The following is a 15,661-nucleotide window of genomic DNA, read 5'->3' as shown; positions in this document are numbered from 1 at the left end:
TAAGAGAAAGGATGGACAATGGGACTGCATGAAATTAAACAGCTTCTGCACAACAAAAGAAGTGTTCCTAAATTGAAGAGACCACCCACAGAATGGGAGAAAATCTTTGCTAACTATACATCAGACAAAGGACTGATAACCAGCACGTACAGGGAGCTCAAAAAACTAAACTTCCAAAAAATCAATGACCCAAATGAAGAAATGGTCAACTGAACTAAAAAGAACTTTTTCAAAGGAAGAAGTCCAAATGGCTAAAAGAACACATGAAAAAAATGCTCACCATTGCTGGCCATGAAGGAAATGCAAATCAAAACTACACTAAGATTCCACCTCACTCCTGTTAGAATAGTTACCATCAAGAACACTACCACCAACAAATGCTGGCAAGGATGCAGGGAAAAAGGAACCCTTCTACACTCCTGGTGGGAATGTAAGCTAGTACAACTACTCTGGAAAACAATATGGAGTCTTTTTAAAAAACTAAACATAGATCTGCCATATGATCCAGCAATACCACTCCTAGGGATATATATCCAAAGAATGCAACTCAGGTTTACATTCATGTTTACTGCAGCACTATTTACAATAGCCAAGTTATGGAAACAGCCAAGATGCCCCACTACTGATGAATAGATCAAGAAAATGGGGGTATTTATACACAATGGAATTTTATTTAGCCACAAAGAAGAGTGAAATTTTTTCATTCACAGGTAAATGGATGGAACTGGAGAACATCATCTTAAGTGAAGTTAGTCAGGCTCAGAAGGCCAAAAATCACATGTTCTCCCTCATATGCAAATTATAGACCCAAAACAAATGCAATAATATTATTGGACCAGAGTCACACTAAGGGGAGAATGTGCAAGAGGGATAGGGCAAGGAGGGAAACTAAAAACTTGAAGGTGGTTGATGTACTCACTGTACAGGAACAAATACAGTAATCTTATACTGGCCAAGGTCACTATGGGAAGGGGACTAGGGAGTAGTGAAGAGTCTGGAAGAGGTGAATCAATTTGGGTTGTAATATACATATGCATGGAAACAATTCAAGGAATTTCCCTATATAGCTATCTTTATCTCAAACTAGCAAAAACGCCATGTTTTTCTTATTATCTCTTCTGGTTTTTTTCCTACAAAATTGGAGAACAAAAGGGCAGACAGGTTCTGCCAGGAGGTGGAGGTGGTAGTCCCAATAATGTATACACATGTAAGTAAATGCAAAAATGATCCCTACTGAGACTGTTCCAGGAATCGGGGGAGAGAGGATGAAAGAGAGCAGTGGAGGGGGTGAATTCAAATATGATATATTTGATATGTTATGAGAACTTTTGCAAATACTCCAATGTACTCCCACCCAGCACAACAATAATAAAAACAGAAAAAGAATTTTTCCACAAAAAAAAAAAAAAAAGAACTTGCTATAGTCAAGTCTTAGGGATGGGAAATATGATCTTTTTGCTCTATGTTTTAGGAACTTCTTTTTTGTGGTGATGTGGACTAGTGAACAAAGAGGGGTAGGACCTAAGATCGGAGATGGATCCCAGACTGCTGCTGACGGGGGTGCAGGAGGAAGGACTGTATTCTAGAAATGTGGATCCTTATAAGAGTCAGGAGTGTTGGTGAGGGACAGGGAGGCATGGAGACTCAGGGAAGTTTCTAGAATGGGTGGCCAGGCATGTGGGTGGTGGGACCTTTCTTCACAGGCAAGGAAGCAGGAAGAGGAGTGTGCTTGCTTGTCTTTGGCGCTGTCTTCTTCCTCTTCATGGTGTGAAGCCGATAGCCCTTTATCTGTTCACCTGTCTCCAATGCTTCTACTCTAGCCTTGACCTCATTCCTGAACCTTATATGGCCAAGTCCAAATGTCTACTCCACAGTAATCAGTTGGGGCCTGCCAGCATTTCCCACAGAACTGCAGGCTGTGAAGGCAGTGGCCATACTGTGCTCATGCAGTGTGTACTTTGTCCAGCTTGTGGAGATGCTCCGCAAGTGTCTGACAGTGAAGAAACGAGCTGAGGCCTCTGGGCATCACCAGCAGGATGGCTGCTGACACCTGGAACTCAACCCAACAGCTCCCCAGCTGTCCTCTTCCATGACTGGCTACCATTCGTGCTGCTGCCTGAGTCATGACCTTAGCGTCATCCTTAAGCAATCCTGCACTTACTCAGTCTCCACCTTGACAATCACAGGTCTTCATTTCCCCCTGCCCTAGTCCTGCTGCCACCTGGTTCAGACTTTCCTTAATTGTCTCCTAAAAACTTGCTACAGCTTCCACACTGTTTCATGGCCCTTTAACTGAGATTGGCTCTCTGCACCATGCTCTGACAAGCACTTAAGTCACAGTGAGGGGTCACCCATTGTATCTGTTCTCAGATTTACCCAGGACGTCTTCCTGGTTGTGGGGCCCCCCATCACTTCTAGCTTCCCTCTTTCAGGTCCTCTGAATATTGGCTGTTCTGGGACATACTCTTAGTCCAGGGCCCTTCAGAATTTCAACTAACTCTAAACTTTGCCTTTCCCTGGTTTTAACATCACCTGGAGCCTTGGGCAATGTAACCCCTCTGACAATCCTGTATCCCTGGAACCACTGTTGAGCTGGTGGGCACTGTGGCCTCCTTCCAAGTCCCCACCACAGGGGAGGGTGGGGAAGGTCTATGATACCCCATTCCAGTGGCCGAATGATTTCTCTTACTGTTTTTTTGTTTGTTTTTTGTAGGACTGGGGTTTGAACTCAGGGCCTCACTTTTGCTAAGCTGGTGCTCTACCACTTGAGCCACTTTGCCAGCCCTGAATGATTTCTCTTGAATGTAAATAAGATCATAATATTCCCCTGCTTGAACCCCTTCAATAGCTTCCTGCTGGCTTTCCTGGGAAGCTCAGTCTCTAGTCTTTGATGATCTGCCCCGGCCTGCCACGCTAGCCTCTTCCTCTCAGCTTCCTCTTAGCACTGAATTCCTCTCATTCTGCAGTCCTTTGGTTCCCTAAATGTGCACAACTTCCCTGCAACTTTGAAGATATTCCATGTGCTGGTTTCTGCTGGAAATTTGCTTCTCTCATCACTCTCACCTGGTGTTCCACATGAACATCAATGCCACATGTGAGGGTGGAGAAAAGAGCCTCTCAGACCCTAGGGCGGGAAAATATGTCATTATTACCTCTGGAGGACCACTTGGCAGGGATAGCTGGCCCAGAGCACCAACTCCTTACTAGAAATCCCACCTCTGGGATTTTAAGAAATGAATTAATAAAACCAACACAGATAAATGCATATAGAATATGCTCATATGGCATTTATGAGAGCAGAAAATTGGCTTAAGAAACATAGTCGGGCTGGGAGTGTAGCTGTGTGGTAGAGCACTTGCCTAGCGTGCAACAAGGCCCTGGGTTCCAACCCTCAAACTGCCAAAAACAAAAGAAAAAAGGAATCTATCATCTATCTATCTATCTATCTATCTATCATCTATTTATCTACATGTATGTCAATAAATGTTTGTATAGGATTTTTAAAAAATGGTCACAACTATTCTGTAAGGTAAAGTGAAGTACCCAATAGACTGACTGTACAAAGGAGGAAAGTCGAGTACTGAAGGACACAGTGGAAATTACTAACGCACATGGTTTTTATTTGAACCCAGGCCTCAGAACCTTCAACACTGCCCCTTTAATAGCCAGGGCCCTGCAGCCCCATCTGTCAAAACGCTGAGGCTGATGAGCTGTCAGCAATCCCCTCCCAACTCAGGTTCTGTGCTCTTCACCCCACACCCTCGGTGATGCTCCTGAGGCTTGTGTGTGGCCAGCACTGGGTGCTGAAGTGTCATTAGTTCATGCCTTGGCCACAGAGCAGGGGCAGAGGCTTTACATACTCTAAAGTGTTTCGGTGTGTGGTCCAAATTACTTAGTGCGGCTTGACATTCATTTTATCTTTTACTTCACGAGTAATAATACCATCTTGTGCTGAGTATAGCGCTTGCCTGGTATGTGTGAGACCCTGGGTTTGATCCTCAGCACTACAACAAGCAAACAACCCTTCCTTGACACAGTACAGTTTTATAATAGAACATTATATGGAAATGAAAAATTAATGATATCTATATTTATGTGGAAAAATTTCTGTTAACTAATGTGAAGTGAAAAAGGAGGTGACAAAACAGTATAGAGCACATGATCCTCTACACATATGTTTCTAGTCCTAGAAAAAAGGTTGGAAGTCTAATACAAAATATCAGTTAATAGGTTTTCCTGTCTTGGGAGTAAGAATAATTTTATTTTCTTTTTCTTGACTTTCCTTATTTTACGATATTTTTTTGCTACAGGAAAGAATTATGTTCATTGTCATAAGAAATAAAAAAAGAGGTGTCATTTCTATCTTAGAAAGAAAAAAACCACGACTGCTGAGAAGTGGGGTTAGGCACAGATTATCAGTTGAAGGGCTCACTCTTACCACTGTCGCACGTCACTCCTCGCCAGCCAACGTCACATTCACAGGAGCCGTCTCCTGAGGGGCCTTGGTTGCATCTCCCATGAACACAAGAACATGCTGGGGGAAAAACATCTCAAATGATCAACACCTTGCTTATCAGTTACTGGGTGCACTTCATTGCATCTGTTCTCTAGCCTGGTGCTAGGGACTCCCTGTCTTTCACTTAGGGTTAGAGTCACAGGAAGGAAAATAGGGATGCAGGTGAACAGGTGAGTCAGGTCGTGCTTCAACAAAGCAGTTCACGCCACAGTTCTGGGACTGAGTACCATGGTGGGTCTCTGATCCACACAGAGTGAAAGCGTCCAGCCCAGGTTAAGGAGGAATCAAGGGCTATATGGGGCCCCTTGGAATGGAACCACATTTGTTCCCTAAGGTGGACTTCAAAAGAAGCCCATTTGATATTGGGTTTATAGAAACCTGGTGTGCAATTCCTTCTGCAGTAACATAGAACTGACAATTCCTTATTTAACAATAGGGTCATGAGCCTTTTTGAGAACTCAATGAAATCTGTGGATATCTTTACCCCACAGAAATGCATTCAGGTTTGGGGGTTTTCTGGGCCCCATGAGGATCACCCATGGATTTTAGGTTAGGAACTTCCACACAAATGCAATGGATTTCAAAATAACACAGAAAAATAACAAACATTCTAATTTCAATGATATCCAGCCCAATTATAATACTTAACTATACATTAATTTTGTCTGGCTTTGACCCTCTGATGAGAAAGCAGTGTTAGCTAAGTGTGTGGGTTTGAGTTCCAGGAAGAACGATGACTTGTTTCCTAATCATGGGATAGGAAGCCACCTCTGTCTCACAGGTGTGTCCCTGGGTGCATGGAAGCCAGGCTGCAAAAGTGCAGATGACTTGGCTCTAACTCATTACTATTTTTTGCAAAAACAAAGCATGTGGCTTGCTGAGGGTGAGTGACTTTTTTGTGAAGGACAGCTCCATTTAAGAGCTGGGCTTGGGAGTCCAGCTTGCTTGACTCAAATCTCAGTTCTGCTTCTCCTCAGCCGTGACCTTGGAGGAAGGCATTCAACTTCCTTGCTTTAATAGCCTTATCTGTAAAATGGGCAAGTTTATAAGGGAGTGTGGATTGGATGAGGTAATTCAGACAAGTCCGTTTTTCTAACTATTGAGCAATGTCTATAATGAAGCTGTAACCATGATGATTAGTGCACACAGGGAAATGTACACAGGGAAATGAGATACATGGTTGAGTTGGGACCATCCATGATTGGGAGTAGGTGGGCAGGGCCAGGTAGTGGCTGCAAAGTTTTGGAAACACTGCCCTGTGCAGATGACACAACACAGCCGATCTTATAGTTCACAGTGGTAATCGCAGGTGGGTTCCCAGCTGCCTGGTGACTGGGGCTCAGGAGCTCTGTTCCCGCATATCACCACGCACCTTGGTCGCAGTGGATGCCGTACTTGCCCTCGACACAGGTCTCGCAGGCCGTCCCGTGGAAGCCCGGCCCGCACTCGCACACGCCGGTGCCATTCACGCCATCCAGACAGATCCCGTTCCCGAAGCACACGTTCTGGTCCTTCCCGGGGCAGGCCTGGCACTGGGGGCCGAAGAAGCCGGCACAGCACGCTCTGGTCTGCAACAGAAGGACAAGGCTGGGCACACACTTCACCTTCTGCTGGGTGGATCCTGGGGACTGTGTGTGTATCTGCTTCTTTGACCCCAGAGCCCTCTGAGGACTGGGTGAGGCCGGGCAGTTTCCCTGGGTCAAGAAGACCAATACTAAGATCTTCACCCATAGGAAGGAAGTGGGATGGGGAGAGAGAAAAGGCGAGTAAGAGAAGAGGATGGAAAAGAAGACAGGAAGGGCAGCAGGAACAACTCAAGAATGACTCAGGAGATGCTGACCAATGGCCTTCCCTGTCCTTGAACCTGGGTCCCTTTGCATTAACTGCTATTTTATCTTCTACTGAAGGAGAAAGGCCTCTTCCCATGAGGCCTTTGGCTTTTCTTGAGAGACTCCCTGGGGTGCAGGGAAGCCCTGCATATCTCTGCTTTGGTCAGACTTTATCTGTGGGTGCTTTAGGACACAAAATCTTCTCCAGTTCCTAGCTCTGCACTCTGAGGGCCAAACCTCCCTTCCTCTGCAGAAACAGGCAGAGGCTATGTCTAGGTCTCTGGGAAACAACCAGGACAGGAAGTGATAAAGAATTTCCTGCAAATTTCAAAATGGCTCTCAGAGGTCCTTAGCTTTGGTGTCCTATTTTCTAAATGACCAGGAGCACCCCATCTTTCCTTAGTGAGCAGTCCTGTTCTGTCTCTTTTCTTATGTTTATGATCCTGCTGTGAGAACTGGGCAGCCTCTTCACCTTTCAGACCTTCAGCTTCCTCACTACCCAATCATATGCTGAAGCTTTCACCATTTTTTGATTTATGGGGCTGATTTGAGTTTGACTGCTACCATTACTACCTTGAGTGACAATCATGATGAAGATGGAGAGGAGGAAGAGGAGACGGTGGGAAGAATACATGTAAAGGCGTTTTGAAAAGTCTAATATGTGATTGAATTTCCCAGCATTGCTGACGGAATTAGAATGGAGTAACTAGGTTAAGTCATTATACTCACAATGACAGTTTTCACACATTTTGGCTGGCACCCAATGAACAAGGACCTCTTTCCCATGAAATAAATGGTGTAGATACATTTCCTTCTCTCATCGTCCTGTGAAATAGTAATGATTATGTCAGCCCTTTAGTTAGGAAAGAAGTTTTCCAGTTTCCAAAAGCAATGAAGTGGGTAATGCATGGCTGTTTCTCTGACTAGAATGCTCTGGAAAGGGGGGTTGGAGCTTTTTGGTTCTGTTGCTTAAGCAAGAAAATACAAAGACACAATATGGGAAAATCCAAATAAAGCATTCTATAAAAAGGACATTTCTCTAGAAGATGAACTCAATTTTGAAAGGATTATAAAATAATTCAAATAAAAATACTCTTCCAGACATGTACATTCATTGATTTAAGTGTATGTTTTAACTTGTTTATTGATGTATATTCTGCATTGGTCCAAGAAAGGATTGTTTGCTCAAAGATTTATACGATACAAGATTAAATGAATACTCAAGTGAGACAACCAACATTCATTATTATGATCACAAATTTTCATTGTCATGCTAAGGAAGGGCATAAGTGTTTATTCTCTGTAATGGCTGTTATCAGAAGTAGCTTTTACAAAGAATAAGCAACAAGAAACAGATTGGTAATTAATCTACAGACATGGCTCTCTCTTCCATGTCTGCATATGTTTCTTTAAGAAAGTCAGCTGCAACTTCACCTAGCAAAGGAAATCAAGAAGGTGGAATGTATCAGGTTGGGTGTGGTTTTGGATATGGAGCCTGTCACTGATAAAGTGTCTTGCTGCTGTCCTCACCTGGCTACTATGAAAGATTTGAAAAAAATCTCTTCCTACATTGTGTGTTTATTTATGAACTCATGTCTATTTAATTATTAGATTTGCTTTGGTCCTTCCAAAAAATGCATACAATGTAGCAAGGTAAAATTAAATTAAAACCCTGTGAAGGAATGGGGGCGATAAATATGAGGCATGCTTAAGATTCATTTTCTAATTTCGACTCCCTCGGATCTGGAGACTCTTTTACCAAAGTGGACAAAATACTTACTACAAGCGGCTTAGTTCCAAGTGGGCAGATTGGTGGTTTCTGGGGACACTTGCCACACTTTCCCTTGGTAAAGCACAGAGACAAAGAGGACAGTTTAAGGTTATTACTTTTAGTGCAGAAATATTTTCTAGAACCAAGAGCTGAAGGTTTTAGAGTACAGAACTGAAAATCAGAGTTGATCATCTGGCCGGCCTCTTTAATGTGAGATGAACACTCTTCTTTAGGTCTTGCATGCTTGCTCATTGCTCCCTCCCCCACAATATTCTTCTTACTCTAATAACCTTTTATAGTATGGAGGGCCTCACTCACTTAAATCTGACTTCCTTTAATAAGTAACCCCATTTATCAAAACCTCACTGTTTAGGCAATTGGGCCAGATTCAGAGATAAACAATGTTGTCACAGACAGTGCCCAACCTTGGGAGTACATGGTCCAGCTGAAGGCAACAGAGTTGAGATGCTCCACAGAAATAACACAGACAAAGAACAAGCATGAACAATGACAGAAACTCAGGCTGGGGCACAGTTTAGTGGGAGAGTGCTTGCTTATCTAGTGTATGTGAGTCCCTAGGTTCAATCCAATCCCCAGAACTGAAAAAAAAAAAAAAGAAGAATGACAGAAACTCTTAAGGGTTCCTTGTTCCTAAAATAGGAGGAGGCCATGGTGTGTAGTTCTTCACTTGGTACCTACTGAACTGTGTAATGCAGTTATTCAGAGATCTGGGACTGGAGAGTGACTGCCTGGATTTGAACTCCTCTGTCATTTGCTAAAATGTGAAAGAGGGTGCATTACTTAACTGCTCTCTAGCTCATTTTCCTCTCTGTAAATGGAGGCAGTAATAGTACCTACTTTTAGAATATTGTGAAGATGACAGGGGTTACTACCAGTAAAATGTTTGGGATGGTGTCAGGTACTACCTGGTAAATACCAGCAGCTATTACTAAAACATCCTAATCTGTGCCATGCACCAGAGTGGAGAGCCTGCATTATTACGTCATATGGCATTGGTCCATCCATTTCCATATTTCTCTCCTGACACACCGGGCTTGGCCTATGCCTACCATAGTTGCACCACAGACCCTTCTCTGTGCATGTGCTAAACAAGTATTTCCCTTTGCACAGAGACTTGGCTTCAGAATCCTGCTCAACACAGGGCTTCAGGAAGCCTTTCCCAGGCATACCAGGTACACAATTATTGCACTGGATTGTGAGTCCACTGAGTGCCAAGGTCATGTCTTATGATCCTTTGTAAACGGCAGCCTGGTGCTTCAGAAATGCTCACTAAGTAGTTTTTGGACTGAACTGAGACACCCTAAAAGAAATTTTTTTGTGTGGCAATACTGGGGTTTGAACTCAGGGCCTCATGCTTGCTAGGCAAGTGCTCCCCCAATTGAGCCACATCTCTAGCCCTTACCCAGTAGAAAATTCTTAAGCTTAAAAAACTAAAAAATAAATCATCACTTGTAGTTGCATCATTGACTCTGGATATAACTTACTCGTACAATAGTAGTGTCATTATTATCACATCTGTTCTTCTGAATTTCCAGAACTTTTCCCAAGCCATGGATCACTCCCTTGTCAGTGGCAACATTGGTGTAGTTTATTGGCGCCTCATTTACATAGAGCTATGAACAAGAGGGTTAAATATGACTTAATTATGGTGGTTTTAAGGGCAATGGGGAAGAAGGGAATGGAAGCCATGAATGACATTGATGTGGGAGATAGTTCAGGATTCTCTTGGGAGGTAGCATGGTGCAGTGGACAGAGCTCTGGCCTGGGGGAGGGGAACTGAATCATCTGACTCCAGGTAGCTGTGTGGCCTTGGGCCAATGGCTTTCCCTTTCTCAATTTTAACATTTTTTTGTGAAATGAAGAGGTTCTAGGTAATCATTAAAGTTTCTTGCCATCTCTCAAATTAATTGGTTTCTGTTTGTTTGAAAAATACTGCCTCATATCCTTGTGTTAGTGTCCTTGGGTATTCTGAGTTGTGATGTGGTCCAGGAGGTATGCCTGCCATAACCAAGACATGGAGAACACAACTCATCCTTTCAGTGGATATCTACCTTGTGGGTAATTTGTGGGACACCCTTAGAAAAGCTAAATGACAATTATCTAAGAATTAAAATAACTAGATAACAATTTTTAAGTGATATGTGTGGAGGTATCTTTGCTAAAGTCATCCAAGACACAGGGACTAAGTCAGTGTTGAAATGCTGCAAGTTCTGTAATTTATTTTAAGGAAGGATACTTCAATGACTGATTAATGAAAAATAACTGAAACCATTAATTCATTAACTAATAGGATGAATATAAATGGAAACCAATGGTCCATTACAAAATTGGGATGATGTGTGTATACATAGGTCTAGCAGGGCTGAGGATGGGAAGAGGGAGAAAGCCTTTCATTATACTAAGCAGATATCAAGTTAATTTTCAATAAGGGTTTAGGATTCATAAAATGATACACAAAATAATATTCTCAACACTCCTCATGGTTGCAATATTAAAATGACCCTACTAAATGCTTAATTTTGAGTTTCTATCAAATGCTAAAGTCCCTCATGATTTTCTTGCAGTCGAATGAATTTTTATTTGGATGGTGGGATAAATCAAGGTTGAGCTCCACAGAGATGCTCCAAGGTCTGTGTACATTTGGAAATCCAGCAGAAAACTTTATTTAGTCTTAGTGGTGATTGTAGCACAAATTTCCAGAATTCTAAGATGCTGAGCTATTTATAAATATTCAAAGAGCAGAACATTTGATGTTGTAATACTGTTTAATTTGGAATTTAAAAAGTTTGAATCATTTCCATCGTGAGGTATATCCAGAGAATTATGGGTTGCATTAAAATTGTCATATAAACACACCTACTCATTTACAAAGAATTTTTCCTACATTTTCACTGTCATGAGTGAAAGTAAACGACTATCAATAAAAGCAAAGCTTCTATTGCAAGAATAATTCTTGCTCTAGCTAAAAGAATTTCTGGACAAATGGAAAATGAACAATGTAACACCAAAGTTGATTCAACTACCAGCACTGGAATATTCACCTTTACACGATGAAATAAAAGATGACAAGTAAAAACAAAAACAATCATGAAAGCTCTCTATCAATAACATAATTACCAATCTTAGGAAAAATAAGAAAATGTATTTAAAAGACTATTTTATAGTTATTACACTACAAGTAGAATAATTTGTAGGAGTCAGAAAAAAATATTTGAAATCAGATTATTCTCCAAGTAATGAAGAATGGAAAAGACTTTTCTCTTTTTTCCTTTTTTTTTTTTGTGTTGGGACTGGGGTTTGAACTCGGGGGTTTGTGCTTGCTAGGTAGGTACTTTGTGGCTTGAGCCACACCTCCAGGCCTTTTGCTCAGTTTTTTTTTGGAGACAGGGTTTCATTTTTTGTCTGGGTTAGCCTGGAACTGGGATCCTCTCAATCTTAGCTTCTCACACAGATAGGATTCCATAGGCACCTGGCTGAGAAAGACCTGTGTTTTTTTTTTTTTCTTATCCCCAGCCAGGTAAAACATTTTTTCACATAAAAGTTTACTTGTAATTCAATGATGACAGTACTGAAGAAATTATTCTTAAGATTATACTTTTTAAAAAGGATCACATAATATTTTTGCTTAAAGATTCTGAAATTAAAATTTCATTTCAATACCTTATTATCTCATAAATAACAATTTTAAATTAATTTTTCTTGTGAAAACTGTATTAGAATTATATAGTAAGCTTCTAAAAATTTTTCATAGATTGATGTCTTTCCTTGATATTTGAACGGTATGAAAAAATTTTTATATTTGAACTATATTAAACATTTGTTCTTATGAACTCTTTTTTATGAATTCTATTTAAATGTTTAGGCATTGTATGGGATAGATACTGGAGTCCATGTGGTGGTCATTGGTCCTAGGACTGCAATCTCCATGATTGTGCCATGATGATAGAAATCATTTATTTGGTTGCTGGCTCCTACATACGTCATTAGGTTCCTTATGTCCTGGAGCCAATGGCACACCTTGGGAGTTAGCTTGAGCTCCCAGGTCCCTTCCATCTTGGAGACTGCTTGGGACTTGTCTGTTAGGTTTGTAGTACCAGTGCTGAAGGGTGTCTATGCTGCTGGATTCAAATGCCACAAATCATAGGGCCACACTGGTTATCTGGGGCTGACCACAGGGCAGGTGAGTAGGAACTTGACAATCTGGTTTAGCATTACTTCCTGGTAGAACATAGACAACTGTTTTGTGCTGCTAAGGCTCAGGAAACACTGGAGAGAGTCTTCCAATATGAAAGAGGTGAGGGTTGATGGGAACTGAGACATTAGTTCCTGGATTTTGAATAAAAGGACATACCTGGTCATCGCGGAGGAAGAAGCCGAGGAGGTAGGAGGAGCCCAGCATGGTCTCCCTGTGCATACCATTGTGCAGGTCGTTCTTCAAGAGCTTCTCCTCTAGGACCACGTGGTACCGGAGTACGTCCTCCTCCTGCACCAGGCACACAGGGCAAGTCAGTCAATAGATCAGCCACTGGGTCACCGGGGTGGGGATGGGGAAGGGGTGTGTGCCAGCACTGTGGGGATCAAAGAGGAGCAAAGGCTTGACCAAGTGGAAGATTTAACTAAGGCATTGAGGCACAAAAAAATATTAAATAATAAAGTAAGTTGTGAAATAGATCATCTTAGAGAATTTGCGGAATTTCCAAGAAAGATGGTCAAGAACTTGTTAGGTGACGCTAATGCCCGATGAAGAGTGTGAGAGTTGGGAGTAGATTTTAAGGATGAGTTTTTTGAACAGGACAGCTGTGAAGCAAGACTCCTCATACTCAGGTTGCCTTGCCACAGGGATCCTGAGAGGAGGCTCAAGGGGACGTTTCAAAGAACTTGACCTGTGTCCACTGCAGTTGAGCTGGAGTAGTTGGCTGAAGTCCATTCAGGCCTGGGCAATTCCTAAGCCAGGGACTGCTGCCAAGGTGCACAGCAGTGGCACTGGAATAGACTTGCACTCACAGAGCTGTCTTGGGACAAGAGAGTGGGTATCTTCCCTTGGGGTGGATGTGGGGCTATGTCTGAGTGCTGGTGCCTTAGATCCTGCCCAAGATGGCAGCTTAGAAGGGCAGACAGGCTTCCCCAGGGCAAAGCTAAAGGTGAGCTCTGATTCTTAGACTCCATCCTACCCTCCTTCCTGTTTAACCTTCCTGTTCTCCCTATGTCTCTTCCCAGCCAGCAAAATTTCCAGCAAAACTTCAACTTGGTAAAAGCAAAACTGAGTTCAGGAAGTGGAATAGGAGCATAACATGGGGAAGGAGAGAAGAAGGCTCCAACCCCTCCCCGCTTATATTCTGATTTGTGATGCTGGGGCTGGTGCTGTATTCTTCATTTTCCTTGGCCAGGACCCCCTTATTTAGGTTGTACCCATGGGAAACTCTCAAAAGAGACATGAGGCTGGACGGGAAAGATCTGCTCCTTTTGGGTTGCTTCCAGCACCTCTCACTTCTCTCTTTCTGCAGTGTTAACTGGGTCTGGCTAGCAGATTCCTATCACTCACAGAACCAGATATCATGCTTTCCCCATGTCTGAGACACCAGCCAGGCAATGCCACTCCCGGACAACTGAGTCTTGGGCCCACAGGGACCTTCCTCCACGCTCCAAGACACCAGGTAAACAATGACCCTCACAGAAGTCTGAGTTTCAGCTCCCCTGGGCTCCTCCTATGAGTTTCTAAGTTTTAATAATTCTAACCTCTTCTCTTTATTTTCTCAGTCTTAGAGGTTATATATGCTTCTTGCAGTTGCTTCCTCTGTGACATCTCTTTTTTTCACCTTTCAGCTATATTTATGTGGTTTTATAGTCAATAAACAATTCATACTATTAAATTCTCTCTGTTTGAGTAACTGGGATGGCTTGTATCTCTTGGCGGATCCTGACTGATTCAAGGACTTTTCTATAGCTTCCTGCCTGCACTGAGTTGTACTGTGAACAGTGAAGGAATATGATTTTAAACCCAATTCAAAAGAAAATGTTGACTATTACAAGGGGTTATATATTAGCCCATATTCTGCTGCTATTCCAAAATACTTGAGCCTGAGTACTTAGTAAAGAAGAGAGGCTCATTTAGTTCTTGGTTTGGGAGGCTGAAAGTCCAAGACTCAGAAACCTCATTTATTTGGTTTCTGGTGAGGGCCTCATGGCTGATGGTACCACAGTGGTAAGAACATGTGCATGAATGATCAGTGGAGATAGGAGGCCAACAAGTAGAAAGTGCCAGTCCTGTGACAACAACCCATTCACTCCATGAGACTAGTATCCACCCCTTCTGAGGGCAGTGTCCCCAAAGATCTAATGATCCTGTGCTAAACCCCACCTCTTTAAGGTTCCATCACCTCCCAACATCACCACACCAAAGATCAAGTCTCCAACACAGGAAACCTCGAGGGACACACTCAAACCATATCTCAATCCTAGTAGTCTGGGTTATCATTATGATTTAACTTAATTAAGATTGTCTTTGTAGCTTAAAGTGTCCATAGGACTTTTGGGGGGGAAGCAGAAAGGCTGTGAGATTGCCTGAAGAGTCATCCCACCAGGAAAAGAATATTCCTCAGCAAGCAGGTAAAGGAGCAGGGGTGGGCAGGGTAAAGACAGCTGCTGGTTCAAGGGAGAACAGATGACCATAGGGTCTTTCCTGATCCTATCAGACCTGAGATGGTTCTGTTTCTGTATGTCGGTTCAAGCGAGTGAATCCAGGGCTGTGCAGTCCACACCAGCAGCTCTGGCAGGAGAGGTCTCTGTGTGGGAGGGTCTCTGCATGTGTCTCTGTTAGGTATGTGAAGCTGGACCAGTAGGCTTTCATGACTGTGGGAATCCATGCCAGATGTTTGAATTTTCAGAAAATAACTTTCCTGGCTATTGTTCCTGATACCTACTAGAGTTGTGACCTTCTTCTCCCTGACGTAATTCTCAATGGCATCATTGTTTGGAGCAAACACAGTGTAGGTGTCTGCAGCCTCGATAGCATTTCCCAGATTGTATTGCTACAAAGGAAAGAGACAAGAGTGTGTGAGGGACTGAAGTTCCAGGTGGCCTAAGCCAGGTGTTCCCAGTTGAGTCAGAGAACATGGTACTTGCAATGATGTAGCCCCGGAAGATGGAATAGTCTGGCATCTGGTCCAGCCGGGTGAGCAGATTTGGCAAGGAGCCAGTTAGACCTCTTCTGGGGACCAGCACCTGGGAAAGGAAGCCCCCAAATTCTGCTTAGCACATTGTGGTAGCATTCGCTGCTCATTGGTGCTTTAACTTCTCTTGAGGGTTAAAAGAATTGACATTGAAAATGTCATAATGCTATCCTCACAGGATAACATTGTAGGTTGCAGAGTGACAAGACAGAAGGAACTTGGAGATGTAATTAGTTCCATTTTATGTTGTGCCTTTAAATAAATTCTCGCCACGTAGAGAAAATTTCATCTGTACAAAAGACTTTCTAGCTCTCTCCAAGGAATCCATTCTGACTTTCATTAATCTACCCACGGA

General features: G+C 42.7%; 1 protein-coding gene across 1 annotated transcript in view; it reads right to left on the bottom strand.

The window, feature by feature from the left end:
• Stab2 (stabilin 2) overlaps window positions 1-15,661 on the bottom strand; it is a 164,865-nt gene that overhangs the window by 58,977 nt on the left and 90,227 nt on the right. Inside the window, exons 32-39 of the mRNA XM_074084259.1 lie at window positions 15,260-15,358; window positions 15,058-15,165; window positions 12,489-12,620; window positions 9,622-9,750; window positions 8,126-8,188; window positions 7,075-7,170; window positions 5,889-6,084; window positions 4,439-4,534 (exon numbers count right to left, since the gene is read on the bottom strand). Of these exons, the coding sequence (XP_073940360.1) occupies window positions 4,439-4,534; window positions 5,889-6,084; window positions 7,075-7,170; window positions 8,126-8,188; window positions 9,622-9,750; window positions 12,489-12,620; window positions 15,058-15,165; window positions 15,260-15,358 (919 nt within the window). The remainder of the gene's footprint in view (window positions 1-4,438; window positions 4,535-5,888; window positions 6,085-7,074; window positions 7,171-8,125; window positions 8,189-9,621; window positions 9,751-12,488; window positions 12,621-15,057; window positions 15,166-15,259; window positions 15,359-15,661) is intronic.

The sequence above is a fragment of the Castor canadensis genome, chromosome 8 (genome assembly GCF_047511655.1).
Source record: "Castor canadensis chromosome 8, mCasCan1.hap1v2, whole genome shotgun sequence".
NCBI lineage: Eukaryota > Metazoa > Chordata > Mammalia > Rodentia > Castoridae > Castor > Castor canadensis.
The sequence above is the reverse complement of the archived record's forward strand: the minus strand, read 5'-3'. Positions and strand labels throughout refer to the sequence as shown.